This window comes from Marmota flaviventris, chromosome 12 (assembly GCF_047511675.1).
Source record: "Marmota flaviventris isolate mMarFla1 chromosome 12, mMarFla1.hap1, whole genome shotgun sequence".
NCBI classification, from domain to species: Eukaryota; Metazoa; Chordata; class Mammalia; order Rodentia; family Sciuridae; genus Marmota; species Marmota flaviventris.
In genome coordinates, this window is record NC_092509.1 from 55,198,915 (window position 1) to 55,222,706 (window position 23,792).

The window sequence follows — 23,792 nt, forward strand, 5'->3', positions numbered from 1 at the left end:
TTTTCCTATGCAGATAACCAAGCACCAAGGAGGGAGAGTGGCTTCTTCCTTGCTCAACAGTGAGGTTGTTTACTGGGAGTTGGTATTTCCTGTGTCCTGACCTGGCTTGGTAGCTCAGGAGCCATGGTAGGTTGGAAATGGATGGATTGCTCCATGGCTATGGGATTTGGAGTTAAAAGGATTGGACATCCGTATCCCAGGGAGGGAGGATCTACAATGTATGTAGTGAGCATAGGAAAAGAACGAGAACCTGAATAAAAGATATCCAAAGAGGATAGGCCAGACAGAAAAACAACTGGATTCTGTAGAGAGTTCCTGGAGCCAGCATCTGAAGCACCAGAGTTTAAGAAAAGGTTACCTAATAGCATGAACATCCACTGACTGTGTGAAAGCTATAGGTAGAATCTTCTGCCTTCCTTGGATATGCTACTAAGGGAGACACAGGACTGAGTCCCTCCAGGTTGGAAAAAAACTTGCACTAGGGAGTTATCCAAAAGGAGACAGATTCTAGCAGCTCTGCTCCTGGTCCAGCAGACTAATTGCTAGAATGAGTCATGCTGTCATGGGGAGTCCAACATTTCCCCATGATAATGTTCATTAAGGGAGAGCTTTAGGATTGAAGGAGGGGCTTAGAGGGTCAGAAGGAGCAGGATTTGGTGAAGGAGACTTACATATTATTAAAGAGAGAGAGAGAGAGAGAGAGAGAGAGAGAGAGAGAGAGAGAGAGAGAGAGAGATTGAAGATTTCCAACTATTTTGAAGGGGCTCCAGGGTATCCTCTGACTTTCAGCAGAGGTTAATGAAGCATATGGACCAGAATATGAGCCCAATGGCACTGATGTCCCTAGACCTTGATGCTGGTTGGTACACTTCTTACCAGATCTTACAAGCAGCTTGCCCAGGTACTTTCTAGTAGATAAGGGAATATGATTTTGGAAGGGCCTTTAAACTGCATTTCAAAACAAAACAGCAAAACAAAAACAAAAGCAACTATTTGGTGGCCAGGTAGTCCATGAAGACACAATGTATTTCCTTGTTTAATGAGTGGGCAGAAGCGGTGTGGACAGGGCTCTGTTCAGAGATGTGGTGGGATCACCATAAAGACAGTGTCATTTGTGTACAGGGTAACTATATCCCATGGATATGCCACTGGAAGAAGGGGTGTCACCCAGCATGGGGATCCTGATGTAGTTTTTGGTCTTATTTAAGCTTAACAGAAAGAGGCAATGATGTGAGCCTATTAATCCTGATTTGGTATAAGAAGCTCTGTTTTTCACTATTTGATGATGACCCAAAGGTAGGTAGGTGCTTCCTGGGTCCTGGAAATGCCTTTTTTCCCCCCTAAATAAATAGGAAGACTAGAGGTCAGTTATCAGAGTACATACATTGCTCATATATGCTGGTGAACACACAAAAAAGAGTCAATTCAGTCATGATGTTGTACATCCAGAAGGCCATGCAGTAAACATGGAAGATCAGTAGGCATTGGCACACCAATGTCTCCTACTAGCCAAGGCCTATATAAAAAGCCTCTTCTACTTTTTGAACACAGATAGTATTAGGATTCCTACAGATATATGATTTCCTAAAGACATACACACACACAGACTTGGGGCAAGAAGACAAGTTCAAAGTGTAACCAATAATATGACCAGGGAAGGAAGGAACAAACAGCTTCTTAACTTTCCTGTCTGAAAAGAAAGTGGTTACGGTCTATATATTTATCCAGTACACCTGGCACAGGGGAGTTGATGGAATAAAGAATAAAGTTCGGAGAGGATTTTGTAACATGATCCAGAGTGAGGCAGAAGGTGGGTTCCTCTGAAAGATGCTTGGGGAGTCATCCTCCAGGAGCCAGAAACAACAAACACCATGGAGTTGTGAGCTCCAGGAGGTGAAGGAGCAGGTTCTATCCACATTCCTCAGCACAGTGGTGGTGATATGTGTCACCTTCCCTTTCCATACATACATCAGCAGTGCCCATTTTGTTTCATCATTCATAATTCAGACAGGAAATAGCTACTGTACTAAGCCTATGTCTATGAAGCTTCCAGATGACCTACGCTAGTCTGCTGTCACCCAGAGCTCTGCAAGAATGTGAAGCATTTGATGAAAAGCATTTCTAGCAGCAAAGTAGAGAAACCTATTTGAGATGAAATCTTACTCATTCAGCAGCCCATGGGAGAAGGCTATGACATTCAGAATAAGTAGGGTGTTGGAAACCTACCCCTTTTTTTCTCAGAGGAGTTGGAGGGCAAAGCCTTAGGCCAATTCCATGCACAGACTATCCTTGATTTCTCTTCCAACAAAGACCACAAAGCTGGGTCATTTTCATGCTGCTAGTTCAGGGCTTGAAACACCCAGCAAAGGTAGACACCAGTTATTGCCCAAATGACTACATAGCATCTCAAGCAAGGTGATTAGGGCTAAAGGAAGCAGGGTACTTTTCAAGGAGTGGATTACTGGAGAATGAGGGTCTTTTTTCTTCTATTTTCCTAAGACAAGTGCAGCCAGAGGAATTGCTTATAATACTCTCCCTCACCCTTTCTCAAAAGCCTTCTATGAGCTCTAGATCATCCCTACTAGTAAAACACAAGTAATCAGGACTGAGTTCAGGGTAGTGGTTTAATATCACTTATGCAACTGAATTGTAGTCATTGTCACTGTCATCCCTTTGTCCCTCTTTCTCCTCCTCCTGGCTCCTCTCTTCTCCTTTGATGCTTGCATTTGTTGTATTTCTAGATTCTGAATCAAGAATCTCTCTTACCCTTTGGAATTAAATTAAATGGCCATGTATTAAAGACTGAAAATTCTTGAGCCTTGCTTAACTCCTTGTCCCACTGCTGTGCAAGACACAGTCATTGCCCCAGTGTCAAGACAAGGGGCTGTGGCTAAGAAACCAAGCTTATAAAATTGACAGCAAATAGAAAGAGGTCCTGATTAGATATACCAGGTAACCCATTATTACACACACACACAGCTCAAACTCTGGTATGGAGGTTCTGTCACCAAAGATACTTCAATTGAAAACTATAATGTGGAAAAAATGATAAAGTAGCTAAAGGATTATTGTCCACATCAATAAACATTGGGTAAAATAATTCTGTAAACCTCACTAAGAAAGATAAATGACAACATAAGTGAAGAATGCTGGATGAAGTTCAGGTACTGTTTCCTCTCCTGGGTAGAGAATGTCTGTGGTTCATTCTCTAGGTCCTGCTCCATGAGTCTGGACTAGGAAAGTTTTAAACTAGAAACAACAGTTAAGGACCCCACCTGTCCCCTAGAAATGAGCTTCAGAGACAGATATCCAGACATGAGCATCCTCAGAAAGCAATCTAACCACAGTGGTGCAGCTGGGAGAGCTGAGCAGCCGAGAGCACTGCGTGCGTGACTGCATGCATCCCTCGTCCAGGTCTCCCCACTCCAAGGTGCACCTGGCAAGTTCTGCTGGCTCGTGTACTAGGAACTCAAATTGATTGATGACAGAAACCCACAAAAGAGCAATTGTAGGCCTTTGGAAGAAAATCTAGCTTGAAAACAGTAGTAGAATGTTCTGCTGTGATGAAACCTTACATTTTATCAACTTATCTGCCAAAGCTTCCAGGGAAAAAGTTAAAAAATTACTGGCAAAATGAAAACTGATGCAGCTGCCATATAATTACTGGCAATCTCTGAGTTATAAACACCTGAGTTGTAAACATATCATGTCTACAAACTACCAGCTACATTTTTTTTTTTCAAACAGCAAAGTAGAGAAACCTATTTGAGATGAAATCTTACTTGTTCAGTTTCCTCTGTGCCCCTCCCTCTCTGATCACAGCGCCACTAACAGATGCAGCCACAACTTGAGTAATTCCCTTCATTATTCTTGGCTGCTTATTTCTAGGTAATTCACAAAAAATGTCATTCCTTTTGCCACAAAAATACTATTGAGTGGGTGGGTGGAGTACTAGAGAGGACTAAACCAAGGGGTGCTCAACAACTTAGCCACATGCCTACCCCTTTTATTTTGAGATAGAGTCTTGCTAAGTTGCCCAGGCTGGCCTACTGTCTCAGCCTCCTAAGAAGCTGGGATTACAGGTGTGCACCACCACACTTGGCTACAAAAATACTACTTAAGGACAATATTGATATCACCCTTCTCTGCAGGCTTTGATCAAGAAGCAGGAGAAGGCTCTTATATATTTTGAAATAAATTAAGATCAGCTAAAATAAATGACATCAATGGATGTCATCCTTTCTCACATTCTCTTGAGGAGTGACATTTTGGTGGTGGTGGTGGGAGCAATCTGGTGACAATTATCCAAATTTAAAGATGAGTATAATTTATGATATAGCAAGTTAACATTTAGGGATCTACCATATGGACTTACCCTAAGGATGCAGACACATTGGTACACTAAGATACAAGTACATGGATTTGTTTGTCTGTTTGGTACATGTGGTGCTGGGGAGTGAAGCCAGGGGCCTTGCAGATGTTAGGTAAGAGCTACACTTCCACACTCCACTATAGGGATGCTTGTAGTTTAATTCAATAGCATTGTTTGACATGATAAACAAGAGCGGAAACAAAAGGGATTGATATAAAATTATAATATACTCATGAGAGGAAATATTACATATCTGTTAGAAAGAATGAAGTACATAAGTAGTTACATCCTACTGAAAAGTGAAAAAAGCAAGTTATAAACTTGAGCTAGAGAATGATCCCATTTCCCCCCTTCTTTATGCCCACAAGGAGAATTCTCAGCTTTTCCTTCTCTTTACTCCTTCTCATTCCTATTCCCCTACTTGCTACCATACTAGGCATATTTAACAGATTGATTGGGGACTAAGTCTTCCACCACAAAGATGAGGAGAAGCAGAAAGTATGGAAAGGTGGAGGAAGTGGACAGTTTTGAAGGGAAGAGTTGTGAGGGTATGAGAGTATCTGGGTGAACAGTAAAAAGAAGGAGGGAAATAGGGGCTTTAAAGAAATAACAGTATATTATAAACACAACCATTGTTTATGCTCTTTGAAAGATCCTGAAAAATGTTGGGATTACTATCTCTCTCTCTCTCTCTCTCCCAGGAAAAGATGGAAGATATATATAGTCATGGGGAGTTTTAGAATATATTCACACTGGCCATTCACAGAAAATTTCAGTAAACAAACTTATAGTATTGGTTATTTTTAGGGAGTGGGAAAAAAGTCTGGATGAGAGTGATTTTTACCTTTATCTGGTATAGTTGCGTCTAAAAAGTCCCTCAAAGGCACAGGGGTTAAAGGCTTGGTCCTCAAGGTAACGCTAATAAGACAGTGGGACCTTGAACAGATGGTGCTTAGTGGGTAAACTCCTGGTATTGGGAGCATGTCCTTGAAGGGAACTATGGGGCACCTGCCCATTTCTCCTCCTCATTCACTCCAATGCCATGAGGTGAACTGCTATTTGCTCAGTCACAATCTCCCACCATGATAGTCTGCTTTGCCACAGGCCTGAAACCAACAGGGTCAACTGATCATAGAATGAAACTTCGAAAACCCTGAGCCAAAATAAACCTTTTCACTTTACAAACCATTCATATTAGTCATTTGCTACTGTGTTATAAACTATCCTTTAGAAAATACCCTTCCCTGGAAGTTTCAACTATTCTCACAACAAAAATAAGCAGAATATGTGTGAACATACTGAAAGTCCCTTACCCGAGAAAGCCTCTGTATCTACTTACCACTCTCCAGTTCCTAGAAAAGTCAAGTTTAATTAGTACTAAACCTAATATGCAACTTCATTTAAAACAACTTGTGCTCAGTTTTGCTTTTGTATTTCTGTCTCTCTCTCTTTTTGAAATTTACAGCATACCTTGGTGATATTATAGGGTGAGTAGATATTCCTGAGCTGGTCTACGAACTCCCCATGATAGATAATACTATCTTTAGGAGGAAAATGCATTCCATGTAGTAAACCATTTTTTGGCAAGCTTTTTTTAGAACCTGAGCTATCTTATGATTAAGATTTGACTGACTTAAACTTTTATATAATAAAAGTTATTAAAACTTAAAATTATTTTCATTATGTTTAGTGTGTTTAACGTGAAAGGACATAGCAATACTTGTATACAACACTGGACACATACATACAGTTACTTTCAGAAGACATATTATCAGCTAATACTAAAGACTACACATTTCGTTGTACATGAATTATTTCCAACGTGCTTTTTGAAACATAAAGAATTAAATTGTATCATAAAAACCGAGTAAAATCCATTGAGTAAAAGTAAATGACAGGGTAGCAGGAAGGATGCTGAGAGCAGTGATTTGGATAGAAATGGAATATGGACCCCATGTCCTTTAAGATCAGCAGCTAAACTTTAGCCAAGGTCGGAGTGACAAAGTGCTTGCTGGAGAATTGACCTCAATCTAGGTATTGGAAACAGTATATTAACATTGTAAAACTGTTAGAGCAGATGGCAATGTAGTCACCTCTTGGTAACCCGTGCCTAGCTAACAGTCCACGTCCTTGGTGAAAGTTGAGCAAAACACCCACTTGAACCAGCTGCAGGTCACCCATGGAGATGGTTGACAGCACATAGTGTAAAGTCCCTCACGCACACAAGAGGGACAAACACCAGCTGCCAGCTTCCACATTCCTAGCTCACATTCTAAGACTGTTAGAGCGTGTACAGGGCATCAAATGGTTGTGCACAATCCTCACTTTCATTTTTGCCTGAGCTAAAGGTAAAAGGACAAAATATGAGGGCACGTAATGCTCCTGTTTCTCTTTGTTGGTTCTGGATTGTTTAGAGTCTTTTCCTTGTCTACAACTTTGTTAGCAAATGGTTCAACTCTCATTCATTTGAAGTGGATCAATGCAGCTCACTGCTTAGCAACTCCTTAACAAGCCCCAGGGAAGAGAAACTGGGGGAGGCTGGGAAATTTGTCACCAGTATAAGAACAAAGTTCACATTTACAGAGATAATGTGACCTGCCAAACACCAGAAAAAATATACCCAAACATTTTCTGAACATATGAGGTACGTATATTCTGGAGGACTATTCCTCATCTATAAGAAAGACCTCTTTGACTCAAAAGTTGGTCAGTCAGACTGCCAGTTAATTAAGGGGTAAGTCGGTGCTTTGCAGAAGCACAAAAATAGGATACAAAAATAGGTGCAGAATGGGCATCCTTGAAGGTGTGTGGCCTTCTTTATGTAAGTGTGCACTGATTTAAAATTGCTGTGCTTCAGTGTGGTCTGAGCAAAACAGCCTGGACTCAAAAGGAAGGGAAGATGGGGCAGGAAGGGTTGGCAGCACTTGCCAGGAATGTGGGGCCAGCAGCTGCTGAGGTGGCCTGGAAGGAGGCCTTTCTGTCTGCAGCTCCTGGCTGGAGTCCATCCACTCTCCCAGCAGCAGTTTGGCTTCCTAGGCCAAGAGTTCAGAGAGTTAACGCCAACCATCCCCGATCTGCCTCACATTGCAACACCAAGGCTCTGAGAATGAAGCTTTATCTCTCTATTCAATTCATATTTTCTGAGAACCCACAAGATTCATCATACTGAATAGATATTTCACTGCTCATGGGAAAGTCTACAGTCTCAGCCCTCAAGGCAATCTCTTATAAGTTTGATTAAAGCTGACTCACAGTCTGGATTCCAAAGCTGTTCACCCACAAGGCAGTGAAGGAAACCACCTACAAAAATCTGAAAATTCCCTCAGGGTCATGCTGGTACCACAGCAAATGGTTCAGCTGGCTTATGACCTCTGCCGTTCACCTGGCTGATGGGGCCTTTGCCATCTTCAGGTTCCTCTCTTCCTGCACCAACTACTGGCCCAGGTCTGGATTTCTGACCAAGTGCTTCATTTCTGGCTTTCTACCTTTGTCTGCATGAATATCCTAGACCCTGGACTTGCTTCTTTCCTACAGTACAGATCCTGGCAATGGTGCCCCACCCCAAGTTGTCTCCTGAGGCAATTCCTCCAGTAGGACAGGGATGACATGGGGTGCTGTCTCCCTCCCTCCTTCTGCTTCACTTAGAGCCACCCCTCTGCCTGTTTTCCATGTTGCAGAGGTCTAGACCTGGGTGTTCCTTCTGCTTGGTCCCTTGGGCTGATACTGTGCTTCCATGGTCTGCAGAGCTGGGAAATTCAACATCCTCCTAGAATGGTACTCCTGCTTTCCAGGGACTGCCCCTGCTCTAGTGTCAAGCGCTTTCAAGGCACCTTGTTAAAGTGACCTTGTTCTGTGCTGGAGACTGGGTTATTCCAAACTCAGATTATAGTTCATATGTTTCTGTGCCCTCTTCCTTGGACTGATCTTGGTCTCCATGTTCAGACTTGTATTTTTAACCTGGCAAACTAGAACCCCTCTCACCAGAGCCAACCCATCAGCCCTTGACTCCAACTCTGCCCTCCCTCCCAAAGCTCCTCTGAGTTACAAGAACTTATGGGGCAAAACACCCACCCCTCACTCTGGAGGAGCTAAACCAACAGTTGCTTCATTAGACTCAATGACAGCCTGAGCAGGGTGGTGTCCCTGCTCTTAGGCCTAGATCATAAGGTGGCTATGAGAGCAAGATTCAGGTGAAAGCATTCTGGGAAACATAAGGACTGAAAAATGGAAAGGACTGTCATTATTGCCAGACTCAAGATTACACAGCAGCCATTCTCACTGGGACCAGTGTTTGGTAAGGCTAGTGACACAATGTCCCAAGCCATGTGCTCCTCTCTGGTACCTTGTGCTTGCATCTGTCACTGTAAGCACACACTGTACCATAATCATCTGCTCCACATTGAAGATGTCTAACTTAGTCTCTGTCCAACCACCATGCCTGACATAAACACACAGTCAAATGCACAAAGGAATGAATAAAATGGGGTTTGGTGTTACACACTGAGAAGCAGCTAGGAACACCTGATATGAAATGGCAATCAGATAGAATCCACACTCTTCTTTTTCTTTTTTTGGTACCAGATATTGAACTCAGGGACACTCAACCACTGAGCCACATCCTCAGCCTATTCTGTATTTTATTTAGAGAAAGGGTCTCACTGAGTTGCTAAGCCCCTCACCTTTGCTGAGGTTGGCTTTGAACTCTCAATCATCCTAACTCAGCCTCCTGAGCCACTGGGATCACAGGCGTGCATCACCACACCCAGCAGACCCCACATTCTTGATCCTTTGCCCAACAAAAAAATATTCTAGCTTGTGCTCTGGCTCTCTCCTGGGACTCACCGGTAGGGCTCCATGGTCCGAATCCCATAGAAGAGCGCCTCTTCCAACAGCCCGAGGTTGATGCAGGCATCCATGGCACAGTCGAGCACCTTCAGCTGGTAGATGTTGATATCAGGAAGCCGTTCAGAGTTGCTGCTTATGATCGCCTGGCACATGGCCAGAACCTGTTCCCACTCTGTTATTAACCTTAGTTAAGGATTCATTGTCTTCATGGAGGAAAAAACAAAAGCAAAATGAGACTCTCAAAAAGGATGAAGAGCGCCCAGGCACAGGAGGGAAGGGAGTGCCCATTATTTTGCACAGATGAGCTGCCTGAAAACATTCTTGAGAAACAAAAACATGTAAGTGGCATCTCAGCAAAGTAAATTCTGTTTACATCAACAAACCATCTTCTAACCAAGCCTATGCTTTGGAAGATTAAAATTGCCAAAGAACAGTTCTTTCTTCACACTCCACACTCTCTTTAACTAGTCCTGAAGTGAATGAGGCTGTTAATTAAACTGGATTAAGATTTAGTTCCATATATAACTATTTATTACTTCATTAGCTTCTGTTTAAAAGTTGATTTGAAATTAAAGAAGATTTAAAGAGATTTCTTTTGCAAAAGGAGGAGCATATGTGTGCTTCTGTGCTGTGTGAGTCTTTGGCATACATGAAACAAAACACACAACTCATAGGAACATGCTATGGGCAATAATGCAAAGAAATTCATTTCCAATGTATCTTATATTTATTTTTCTTATAAAGCAAAAGTGACCCAAACCTAAACTTAACCAAATAAAGTTATTCTTATTTGATGAAATAAAAGCATTAAGAACATGGTTTATGCATATAAACCAAGTGAGGAGAAATGCATCTTTAATGAGGACAAGAGACCCAGTACCTGCTTCTGAGCAATACCATCTTTCCGATTAACCATGAGTCAACAACTGAACCTCATGGAGCCTCAGTGTGATCTCACTTTCTCTCTCTCTTTCATTCATTCATTCATTCAAGAGTAGAGGGTCCTGCTATGTTGCCCAGGCTGATCTTGAACTCCTGGGCTCAAGTGATCCTCATGCCTCAGCCTCCTGAATAGCTGGGACTTCAGGCATATGCCACTGTGACCAGCTTTTAACTTTAACTTTTCAGTCAGAAAATATCAGAGGCAGCAAGAGGATGGAAGATGTGGTGTACTGAGCGTGCCTTGAATCTCTCCAAGGTGAATTAGCTCAGGAGCAGAGCGGAAGGCGGGATTGTGGGGCCCTGGGACCTCTCACAGTTTCTCTGCTATGCTGCTGTATTTGGCCTGGCAGAGCCGAGGAGGATATTATGTTGGCATTGGCCCTTCTCCCAACCCTATTCTACCTTCAGCCAGCATAACTCTGCATTCATCTGCTTTCATGTTGGGATTCCAGTTGGGGGGAAATGTTTGAAGATTTCAGAAACAGCAGAAATGGCATAGCCTTTGATCAGCGATAAAGCTGGATTCAAATCTAAGCTTGTTCTGTCATTTGTCAGATTTGAGGTTCTGAGAAGTCCAAGTGCTTTGAGATTGGCTAGAAATAGAAATGCCTAATATCGTTTTAATTATTTAATAAAATACTGTAAATAAATTGGATAGAGTCTTCATGTGTGCTACCATGAGCCGGACAGAGCTCCATGCATTATGGACACAGAGGGAAAACACCTATTGGCATGTACAATGCTACACAGATATTATTGCATTCCTCTGTCTTTTCTGTCAGATTTCTGAGCAAGACTAGAGTTAAGGAAAAGGGACAGAGAACCTGGTTTGATGGAACTTCCCCCACTCCTACCTCTCCATTCCCACAGGATCCAGTCTCTTGGCAACCCAGCCATCTGTGCTCCAACCTTGCCCCCAACTCCAGCCCTCTTCTCTGACATCCTGACACTGCAAGACCCACCCTGAACAGAGAGCCCACTGGGAACATACTCCTTTATTCCTCTCTAGCAAAATCTACCTTTCCAGTGTCCATACGCTTCAGACACTGCTTCCCAAGACTTCAGAAACTGCTTTTACCAAACCAATCAAGCCACTTGTATGAGTGGGCACCAATAGCTTTATGAACCCTCACAGGAAACATATTTCCTTTCAGCTGAGGCAGAACACCCTACCCTGAGGCATGACTTCGTTAGTGGGAATTTAAAGCCTGATAGAGCTTGGCTGAGGGCCCTTTATGTCATACCCTTATTATTTTAGGACAAGTCCTGCTCTAAGGAGTTGACTCTGGTCCCATAAGAGGTATATTTATTGAAGAAAAATGAATTAGTGATTTTCTTTTGTATTCATCTGACATGGATGTTTAAAGTTTGCTGAATGTGTTCCCCAGGGACTGGGGGGAAGCGTATCTTAGGCAATGCACTGATTTTGTAACAGATTGCCTGGCTAACCTCTGTGGCTTTTCATTCCAGGATTAGATATTTGACGAACTGTCAGGAGGAATGATTGTCTCTTATACAACACTAGACATTTCTGTGGCGAGACTTGTACCTTATTTTAACAATGTATTGCATGACCTCCACTGTTATTTGCCTATTAATTTCTATGTGTTCCAACTCATTCTAAAGAGGTTTGAGGTGACAAGCCTTAGCAGCTGGAACCAGATGTGATGTCCTGCAGCCACTCACAGGAATACATCCACTGCATTTCCCTGCGAGCTAGGAAGAACTACGTGTCATTCCCCTCCACAACCCTGGCAATCATCTCCTGGCAAGGAGAGGCAAAACCTTTCCTAGAAAACACCCCAGTGAGAGCAAAAAAGAGAGAAAAAAAGAGAGAATAACTTAAACTTTAAGAGGTTTTTTCTCCAAGTTAATGTGATGTGTATTTGCTCAAGGATTTAGTCTCTGGCATCTGCATGTTTACTATAAGTCACTTTATTCACAGTGAGCCCTGGACCGAAGCAGGGCTAGGTGGCCGAATCAAAGAAAATGGATCACCAATAAGCAGGATAGATACCTTTTACTTTTAAATAATCATAAAAGGATTAGGGGAAAACAGCAAAGGGAGCCAAGTCAATTCATTTGGGAATTAATCAACCTCTTGAAACTCTTAGACTGTCAGACCACAAAGCTCTTACCTAATTATATTACTGTCCTGCGTAAAACCACCAGGGTCCCCTCACCTTGAAATTCTGTTCTCCTGTGCATGGCATTGGAGGCCTTGCCACTCACGCTGAACAACTGGCCATCTCTCCACAGCGTGCCTCTTTGTTCTGTGCATCTACATAACTCTCCTCTCTATTGGAATCCCCCTTCTATAACTGGCCTGGCGAATGCCACCTCTTCCTCCTTGATATAGCTCTGTGAAACCTTCTTTAACCTCATAAAATTGACTTCTGTGCAGCTGTTGCTCCTATAAACATATATGTGTGCATGTGTGTGTGTGTGTGTGTGTGTGTGTGTGTGTGTGATATGTATTGTATTAGTAAGTTTGGCATCTCTATAACGAAATATCTGACATAGACTATTTATTAAGTGAAGACAGGTTTACTTTAACTCATGGTTCTGGAGGTTCACATCCAAGACTGGGCAGTTCCATTGGTTGGCTGCTGGTGAGGGATGGCAATGGTAGAAACCCACAGCATTCATGTCTGAGCCAGGAAGCAGATGGAGATTAAGAGACCCGGGTGCCATAACCTCCTTTAAAGGCAGGCCCACAGTGACCTGAGGACTTTTCACAGGTTCTCCTCTGAAAGGTCCATAGCATCTACCACTGCTGCCACACTGGGGACTGAGCTTTTTCAGATGGAACTTTGAGGGATACATATCCAAACTATAGCATGAATTAATTTACATGTTTATTATTCCATTTTGTGTGACAGATTTGAATGCAGGGCTGTGTCTTCTGACTTCAGCATGAATCATAAGGTGGATTATGATTTGCAAGGTCACTGGCATAGAGTCAGTTTTCAGTAAAACCTGTCCAGGTGAGACTGGGCTATAGTTGAGTCATTCAGAGGTCCTGATCCCACTGCATTAGACCTCAGAGAACAGGTCTCCACCTCTGCAGTGAAATAGCTCCTGGAGCCCATGAATGTGGACCTCTTGCTCCCAGAGCTGGCTGTTCTCCCAATCAGTATCTTCCATTCCATCTCTAGATGGGGTTTCAAATTCCACCTTGGCTCTGTTTCCGCTCCTCAGAGCTTATTTCCGTTTTTCTGCATCCCTCATAATATGTCCTATCCCAAACTGAATATAAAATTCCAGATATGATCAGACCAATGCTATCCCCTTTCTCATTTTATACTCTACATTTCATTGAATACATAAAATCAAAGTTGTCTTTTGGAGGGTTGGGTCATACTCCTACATTTTATTAGTATTCACTGTTTATCAGAGCCTAAAATCCTCTCATATTTTCTGCTGCTAAGCTTTCTGCATACATATACACTTGAACTTTTTGATCCAAAGAGAAGAGTTTACATATACTCCTGTCAAATTTCATCTTTTGAAGCTCAGATGCCATTCAGAGTTTCAGGGATCGATTAGGCTCTTGATGCTATCATTGCACCTCTGCTGTCTTTCCCATCTACACATCTTTGGATAGCTCATGAACCTGTGTTCAGTTATCTTCATTCAAGGCACTGAAACAAAGGTTGAGGAGGACTGAGATGGGAACAAAGCACTCCAGGATGACAGTGACCCAGGTAGCATCATTCTCTCAGTATACCTATTACATGGATTCTGTCAGTATCTAGCATAAATTTCTTGACTACTTGTTTTCAAGTCCTTTATGAAATTTAGATAAAAAACTTGTTCTTAATGAATCCATACCATGTCCTGGTGATTGCAGGTGATTCTGCTCTTTTAGTAAGCAATTCTAGATTCTTTAATGAGACTGTTAACAAACTTACTGGGCTACAGATTTCTGAAATTACATATTTCACCTTTCAAAGTAGAAACATCCACCTACTTACCTTTCTTATTCTTTAAGTTATTTAAAAAACATTGTTTGTAGATTAAAAAATTCTTTTGCAAATTTTCTCATGACCTGAATTATAATTAACCCAATTCAGCTATTGATCTTTTTTCAACCTTCAATCTTGTTCTTATCTGTGGTTTCCCTTTGTCACATTTTTGCTCACGTGAAATCTTCCACTGGGAATAGGTAGCCTCCCTCTCTGCTGCTATCTATCCAGATCCTGTCCTTATTTGGGACATGTTTTACACAGGAGAGCATCAATGGAGCTTCCCAGGGGACCTCTGTCACATGCTATCTCCCTTTGCTCTGAACTTTGACCCACTCATGGAGCTTACTATTTATGGTAAGAATTTATTATATAGCAACTCCCTATTGCTGCTGTCATTGTGGCTGATTTATTATGTAGCTTCTAAGTCTGAGGGTCAATGGCATTAAGTTATAAGGATTCTATTCTTTCCTAGAGATGAAGGTGGCCATGGGAGGAAGGCAATTAGAAATTGGTTACCTCTTTTATATAAAAAAACTACTATTTGCCCTCCTACTCTAACTGGTGATATTACCAGATCTTTCCCAGCCATTAACCTAAATTGCTGGCTGGGGTTAGAGATGCAGCTTATGGCCATGGAACAGAAAGAAACTTATGGAGAATTTAAATCCTGCTCTTGACCTTATTAATACCACACTTCCAACAATAAAGAAGCAATGCCAACAGTTAATCCAATCCACAGGTGAAAGGATACTCCAATGTGCCTTCAGTTCTTCAATTTTTTTCAGGGATTCTTGAACTTCCTTCCAGACTTGCTCATCGCCAGTTAGCATATCAGCATCCTGCTCAAGCCAAATTAAAAGAGAGCAAAGAAAAACAATCCAATTAAAAAATGGGGAAATAACTGCACAGACATTTCTCCAAAGAAGATATACAAATGGCCTACAAGCACAAGAAAAGATGCTTCACATCATTAGTCATCAGGGAAATACAAATCAAAACCACAGTGAGATATTATTTTACACCTGCTAACAGTTACAATCAAAAAGATAACAGGGAATAACTATCAGTAAGGATGTACAGAACTGAAAGGCTCATACACTGCTTGTGGCAATACAAAATGGTACAGCTTTGAAAAACAGTCTTTTTAGTCCTCAAAAGATTAAACACAGAGTTACCAGATTACCAGTTAGTTACTACATTAACAATTCCACTCCTAGATTTATAACAAAGAGAAATGAAAACATACATTCACAAATGTTCACAGTGACATTGTTCATAAAAGCTGAAGTAGAAACAATTCCAATTTCCATCAATTGATGGATAGATAAATAAATAAAATATTCATACAATGGAATATTATCCTACAATAAAATAAATGAGAGACTAGTACATGCTACAATATGGATGGACCTTGAAAACATTATACTAATAAAAGAAGGCAATCAAAAAAAGACCATATGTTGTATAATTCCATTTATATGAAATGTCCAAAAGAGGCAAATCCACAGAGACAGAAAGTAGATTAGTGGTTGCACAGGGTGAGGACATAGCAGGAACTGGGGAGTGACTGCTAATGGGTAAGTTTTCCCTTTTGGGATAATAAAAAAAGGTTCTAAAATTGACTGTGATATTGATTGCATAACTCTGTAGAAAGACGAAAAACCATTGAATTGCATGCTTTAAACTTAGTGAACTGTATTATATGTGGATTATCTCTTAATAAAACTGTGATTTTTAAAAAACCTAAAGGGAAAAGAGGTAAGAAAAAGAATTATTTGCTAGGGGGCCTTCAGATAGCACTTTCATTAAGTCTGTTATCAAGCAAGCTAGGATAAAGGAAGATACATAAACTAGATCCATGTAAACCAACTCCAAGTTCCATAAAAACTAAAAACAAAACAAACAACCTTCCTTAAAAAAGCAATCAAAATAAAAATTTTAGTTTTTATTAAATGCCTACTCTCCCACTTGGTAAGGAGGTCTTCTATTTTTCTGTTTGCCATTGTATCTCCAGTATCTAGCACAGTGCTGAGCATAAGGCAGGTGTTCAATCAATACCTGTTGAGTAAATGACCAAAAAATATGTGTAATGGTACCAGTACTTTACTAATATTGTTCCATTTTATCTTCACATAGTTCTCTTATGTATATAAGATCATTCCTGATGCAATTACACAGGTGGGGAATGGGCACAGGGTACCCCAGGTCAGGCAATGAGAGGGTACCAAGTCTTTAGAATGTTAAGAAATAAAAATAAAACCAACAGAAGGTAGATCTGATTTTTACCACCATTTAATAACTCCAAACAACTTAGAGGTAAAATATTCTTCCCCACCAGGTCAGAGGGCATCTGCTATTCCCTTCCCTGATATTACACTAAATTTGAAAACCAGATTCAGAGAGATTATGTGACTTGCCCCAAACTCACAAGCATGGAGCCAACACTTAAAAACCAGGTCTGTTTGATTCTGAAAGGCTGTGTTCCTGTCACATACATGGCTACTTCTTGTAGACATCATTATGAACTCCTTAGCATGTTTGGCAAGTCTTATTCTTGGAAATAAATATTCGGCAAGTCTTATTCTTGGAAACAAAAAAGTTGGAAAGCTGTACTATCCAATATAGTAGCTACAAGTGGCTATTACATTTTTTAAAAATATTTTTTTTAGTTGCAGATGGACATGATACCTTTATTTTATTTATTTATTTTTATATGGTGCTGAGGATTGAACCTAATGCCTCACATATGCTAGGCAAGTGTTTTACCACTGAGCTATGGCCCCAACCTACTATTTAAATTTAGGTTAGTCCCATTAAATGCAATAAAAAGTCCAGCCCCTAAATTGTCCCAGCCACATTTCAAGAGTTCAACAGCTACAAGTGTTATGATAACCACATTGGACAGCACAGATATTGGGCAGTGCTGTTACCGTGGGGAGTTCTGATGGACAACACTACTTTTAATGTTACTCAAAAAGCAGGAAATGCTCAACAGACACTATTCAATCCAGATGTTCCATGTCCACATGATTTCATGGGAGTCAGGAAGGAGAACCACCCTAGGAAGTTGAATCATGGCCAGTGTGGGGTGATAGGAAAGGTGAAGGAGGACATTTTTCACATTACATGCATTTCCCTAGAGATCCTGAATGTGCCTACTGGGGGGACAGAATGGTCTCTGTGAGAGCACTGCCAGAGGAAGTCTGTGTTGCTAGTGGAGAGATACAAATCCCTCAGGTGTATTGAGACAGGGGAGAAAAAAACAGGTCACTGAGAACCACAGAAGTGAGATCCCAATAGCAGGCGAGGCAGTAGCTATACACATAAGGAGATGTGAGTGTTGTTGAGTGTGCCTATGAACCTGGGCTTTATGGCCTCTATGCATGTGTGCTAAACACAGACAAAACACAATAAAGTAGTTTTTAAAAAGATACCATAAGTACATCTTACTTCTAGGAAATTCTAAATCCATACTTAGCTTTTTATACATAGAAAGGCAAAGGTAATCAAATGTCTTTGAGAAAGGAGGTATCAGTCTCCCTCTGAATCCCCACTCAAAGCCAATTTAGTGTCCGTTTGATCACCCTGTTCTCCTTACTCAACAATCACAGTCGTTCATAATTAAATGTTCCCATTTTATATTTTGTTACTGGCAGTCAAAACCTTAGGCTCTAGGGAAAATATCTTATTCAAAGGAAAGCCAGCCCCATTGACACCTTGATTCTGACCCAGTGAGACTTGTGTCAGGCTTCTGGCCCACAGAAATGTAAAATAATACATTTGTATTGTTTAAGCACCAAATTCAAGATCATTTGACAGAACAGCAGCAAAAATCTAAATACAGGCTCTAACATACCTTCTGTACTACTTCTAACCATTGGAATTTCACACCTATCCCTCTCTGTAATTGAAATTAGTTAATTCGATCATTTATTTCATTAACATTTACTAAGAGCCTACTGTTGTAGGCAATGGGATGGGCAGTAAAGAATCAGTTCTGGCTGCAAATTGGTGCAGCCAATTTGGAAAGCAGTATGGAGATTTCTTGGAAAGCTGGGAATGGAGCCACCATTTGACCCAGCTATTCCCCTTCTCGGTCTATTCCCTAAAGACCTAAAAAGAGCATGCTACAGGGACACTGCTACATCGATGTTCATAGCAGCACAATTCACAATAGCTAGACTGTGGAACCAACCTAGATGCCCTTCAATGGATGAATGGATAAAAAAAATGTGGCATTTATACACAATGGAGTATTACTCTGCATTAAAAAATGACAAAATCATAGAATTTACAGGGAAATGGATGGCATTAGAGCAGATTATGCTAAGTGAAGCTAGCCAATCCCTAAAAAACAAATGTCAAATGTCTTCTTTGATATAAGGAGAGTAGCTAAGAACAGAGTAGGGTCGAAGAGCATGAGAAGAAGATTAACATTAAACAGGGATGAGAGGTGGGAGGGAAAGGGAGAGAGAAGGGAAAATGCATGGAAATGGAAGGAGACCCTCAGAGGTATACAAAAGTACATACAAGAGGAAGTGAGGGGAAGGGGAAAAATAATACAAGGGGGACAAACGAATGTCAGTAAAGGGGGCAGAGAGAGAAGAGGGGAGGGGAGGGGAGGGGAGGGGAGGGGAGGGGAGGGGAGGGGAGGGGGGATAGTAGAGGATAGGAAAGACAGCAGAATACAACAGACACTAGTATGGCAATATGTAAATCAATGGATGTGTAACTGATGTGATTCTGCAATCTGTATATGGGGTAAAAATGGGAGCTCATAACCCACTTGAATCAAATTGTGAAATATGATATATCAAGAACTATGTAATGTTTTGAACAGCCAACAATAAAAAATTTAAAAAAAAAAAAAAAAAAGAATCAGTCATGGTGTTTACACTGAAGAGATAAAAGGAACACAGGTGACAGAAAACACACACATACACACACACTCACAAACATATTAATTATGGCAAAGAAAAAATACCAAATGGGGAAGATGGATCAAGATTAACAGCCCCCAGGAATTTGTAAACAGAGTGATCAGGCAAAGTCTCACTGAGAAGATGATATGTGAGTATAGCTCTGCAGGAGGTGAATGAGTAGGAGATAAGAGGCCTGGAGAGAGGGGACAGAGTGCAGTGCTAAGGCAGGAACAAGCTTGAATGTTCCAAGAACAGCATGGAGGCCAATGTGGCCGGAGCTGATGGGTTGCAGTCACAGGCATTCCTATCTTCCCCACTTCAGTGTAAGCTCTCTAAGCTAAATATAGGCCTTATTCTTCTTTGCTTCTGCCAAATACCTAGCAAAGTGCTTCGTGTGTAACAAATGCCTAGCTAAATGTCTATAGAATCAATATGGAAGAAGAAAACATATATTTGGTAATTACTTGGAGGTCTCTCATATGTATCTCAATTATTCACAACATTGTTGGAGTGTATTGATCCCTATAACTTACATATAAGGCACAAGATAGTCCTGAAGCTTAAGAAAAAACTGGTCCAGTTGTCCTTCTATGCCTAATTGCCAGAGGCAGAATTCAAAGCAGCCAGGTTGGCTGGCTCTAAGCCCATGGCCTCTCCACAAGATTATTTTTATGCAATTTCATTTGTTTTTCTCTGGGGCTTACTTAGAAGGTGAAACCTGTATCTTTTGAGTTAATAATTAATTAATTAATTCAAAATATGGGGCTGTGGTTGTGGCTCAGTGATGGAGAGCTTGCCTAGCATGTGTGAGGCCCTGGGTTCCATTCTTAGCACCACATAAAATAAAATAAAGCTATTGTGTCCATCTACAACTAAAATAATAACAATTAAAAAAAATAAATTCAAAATATCTTTAACTATGGTCCCTAAGATCTTCCTGGCACTAGCACTTCAAAAAGGACGGTAAGATCCCCTAACGTGTCGTCTCCTGGCAAATCTCATATTTGTCCACCAAGCAGGGTGAACCCATGGCTCAGAACAATTTCATACGGGAATTATATTCACAACTAAATCTGCTACCAGTGAACATAATCTGATTAGCTGTTCTTTGGGGTTGACCCTAAGCCTTTATTTACTTAACAGAAGAGCAAGCAGGCTTTGAAATTGCTTTCAAACACTCAGAAACAAACTGTAGCTAGACAAAACTACTCTCACTGCCAACCATCAGCTCCCTGGAGTGCTCCTCTATGGTGAATATCCTTGCAAACTCAGGTCCAACCTCCCCACCCCAGGGGCTCCTCACATCTCTGCCTGTGTTGGGGTCTGTCTCACCTCTCCCCACACCAAGCTGGAGGAGGACATTCAGCTACATATGTATATGAGCAGGACATGTACACATAAATAGAACAATTACTCAGGGAAACATAATTTAAATCTACTTTTCAATTTGCAAATAAAAGAGTTAATTAATATGTTCTTTTTCATAGTCTCTGAGTTATAAAATTAGTAGATGTATGTCCTTGTTTCCATTATTTCTTATCTAAAGACATCAAAGACACTTGCTATCCTTCAGGTCAAAGTTATTTTAGGAAAAAAATCCTCTTTGAATTTCAGCTTTACTAATAAATATAAAAGATTCTTGAACAGGTCAGTCCTGTGGTTTGTCTTTAGAAGGTGGAAAACATTCATTTTATACTTACTTTTAAAAAAAATTTTTTTTATTCTACTGTGTTATATATGACAGCAGAATGCATTACAATTCATATTATACATATAGAACACAATTGTTCATATCTCTGGTTGTATACAAAGTATATTCACATCATTTGTGTCTTCATCCATATACTTAGGGTAATGATGTCCATCTCATTCCACCATCATTTTTACACCCCTTGCTCATTCCCTTCTTCTCCCTCCTCTTTGTCCTGTCTAGAGTTCCCATGCTCCCCCTTCCCAACCCCACTATGAATCAGCCTCTTTATATCAATAGAGAAAACATTTGGCATTTGGTTTTTCAGGATTGGCTAATTTCACTTAGCATTATATTCTCCAACTCCATCCATTTACCTGCAAATGCTGTGATTTTATTCTCTTTTATTGCTGAGTAATATTCAATTGTGTATATATACCACATTTCTTTATCCATTCATCTACTGAAGGGCATCTAGATTGGTTCCACAGTTTAGCTATTGTGAATTAAGGTGCAATAAACATTGATCTGGCTGCGTCCCTGTAGTATGCTGTTTTTAAGTCCTTTGGGTATAAACTGAGAAGTGGGATAGCTGGGTCAAATGGTGGTTCCATTCCAAGTTTTTCAAGGAATTTCCATACTGCTTTCCAGATTGGCTGCACCAATTTGCAGTCCCACTAGCAATGTATGAGTGTGCCTTTGTCCCCACATCTTCGCCAAAACTTATTGTTGTTTGTATTCTTAGTAGCTGCCATTCTGATTGGAGTCAGATGAAAATATTAGTTTTGATTTACATTTCTCTAATAGCTAGAGATGTTGAACATTTTATCATATATTTGTTGACTGATTGTATATTACCGTCTGAGAAGTGTCAGTTCAGTTCCTTGGCCCATTTATTGATTGGGTTATTTGTTTTTTTGGTGTTTAGCTTTTTGAGTTCTTTATATACCCTAGAGATTAGTACTCTATCTGATGTGAAAGTGGTAAAAATTTGCTCCCAATCTGTAGGCTCTCTATTCACCTCACTGATCGTTTCTTTTGCTGAGAAGAAGCTTTTTAGTTTGAATCCATCCCATTTATTAATTCTTGATTTTAATTCTTGCGCTATAGGAGTCTTATTAAGGAAGTAGGGGCCTAATCTGATATGATGGAGATTTGAGCCTACTTTTTCTTCTATTCGATGCAGGGTCTCTGGTTTAATTCCTAGGTCCGTGATCCACTTTGAGTTAAGTTAAGAGAGTTGTTGCTTATGAATTTCCAGTTATCCCAGCACCATTTATTGAAGAGGCTATCTTTTCTCCAATGTATATTTTTGGCACTTTTGTCTAATATAAGATAACTTAATTATATGTCCTCTATTCTGTATCACAGGTGTACCAGTCTATTTTGGTGCCAATACCATGCTGTGTTGTTACTACTGCTCTGTAGTATAGTTTAAGGTCTGGTATAGTGATGCCACCTGTTTCACTCTTCTTGTTAAGGATTGCTTTATCTATTCTAGGTCTCTTATTTTTCCAGATGAATTTCATGACTACTTTTTCTATTTCTATGAGAAATGTCATTGGGATTTTGATTGGAATTGCATAAAATCTGTATAATTCTTTTGGTAGAATGGTCATTTTGACAATATTAATTCTGCTTGTCCAAGAACAAGGGAGATCTTTCCATCTTCTAAGGTCTTCTTTAATTTCTTTCTTTAGCATTCTTCAGTTTTTGTTGTAGAGGTCTTTCACCTCTTATGTTAGGTTGATTCCCAAGTATTTTTTGATGCTATTATAAATGGGTTAGTTTTCCTCGTTCCCTTTACACAGAATTTGTCACTGATATACAGAAATGCCTTTGACTTATGGATGTTGATTTTGTATCCTGCTACTTTGCTGAATTCATTTACTAGTTCTCGAAGTTTTCCGGAAGAATTTTTTGGGTCTTCTAGGTATAAAATCATATTGTCAGCAAATTTAAAACATAAAATGTACTACTGTGGGATGTAGCTCAGTGGGTTCTATCTCCAGTATCACAAAAAGAAAAAAACAAAACAAACTATTATTGTTTTTTTATAAATAATAAAAATAATTCAGAATACAAGCTGTGGTGCATGCCTGTAATCCAGGAGGCTGAGGCAGGAGGATTGTGAGATCAAAGCCAGCTTCAGCAATTTAGCAACAGTCTAAGCAATATAGCAAGACCCTCTCTCTAAATAAAATATAAAATGGGCTGTGGGGATGTGGCTCAGTGTTTGAACGCCCCTGGATTCAATATTTAATGCCAAAAAAAAAAAAAAAGAATATAAATTGAAGGATTCCTAAGAAAGTTCACTCTCCTGAGAAGGATCAAGAGAAATCAGAGTGTACTAGTTCTGGCCCCAGCAGCACCTTTGCCTGTACCTGCTAAATGTCCCCAGGAAAGCCTTTCTCTTCCTGGCCCTCAGGTTCCTCATCTCCAAAATGAGATTGATATTCCTTATGCTTGATCATTCTAGAGACTTAAGCAGTATAGAACCTATTTAGCTTCACCTCTAGTGACCACACTCTTGTATGGCTCCAGAAAAGTCTGTAAACAACAAGGCTTAATTTTAAACAGTAGCAACATGATAAGTTTGCTTAGGCTAAGCTGAGCCAGCTGTTCCCAGGTAAGGCTAATCTCCTTATTTTTTCCCTTTTCTCTCTGAGCACTCAAACTCCTTTCACACCCATTCCCAATCCATTCATCCCACTCCTTAACCCTCACAGCTCCACCCTGCACTCCACCCATGCCTGTCTGTCTCACTCTTGACTTACTTGCTTTTCCAGCTGGTACCCTTTCCCTGTGGATTCTGTCAGGAATGGCACTGCCATTTCCACCTCTTCCTTGGGTCACCACTCACTCCCTTACTGCTTTGGCTTTCTTCCCATTTGTCCTTTTAGGACTCAACCCCCAATTCAGGGGCCATCAGGAAAGCTCTAACACATAAAAGTCTCTCTGGGTTAGTCTGGCCCTTCTGAGCCACAGTAGCCATTCAGCAACCTCTTCCAGCACAGAGATGTCATTAATTATCTACCTGATTGTCTCCC

At 40.6% G+C, this 23,792-nt stretch overlaps 1 protein-coding gene across 2 annotated transcripts in view; it reads right to left on the reverse strand.

The window, feature by feature from the left end:
* Smyd3 (SET and MYND domain containing 3) overlaps positions 1-23,792 on the reverse strand; it is a 699,549-nt gene that overhangs the window by 107,247 nt on the left and 568,510 nt on the right. For both annotated transcript variants that reach the window (XM_034636160.2, XM_027928608.3), the window contains 2 exons: positions 14,882-14,969; positions 9,215-9,389 (listed from right to left, as the gene is read on the reverse strand). In XM_034636160.2, the coding sequence (XP_034492051.1) occupies positions 9,215-9,389; positions 14,882-14,969 (263 nt within the window). The remainder of the gene's footprint in view (positions 1-9,214; positions 9,390-14,881; positions 14,970-23,792) is intronic.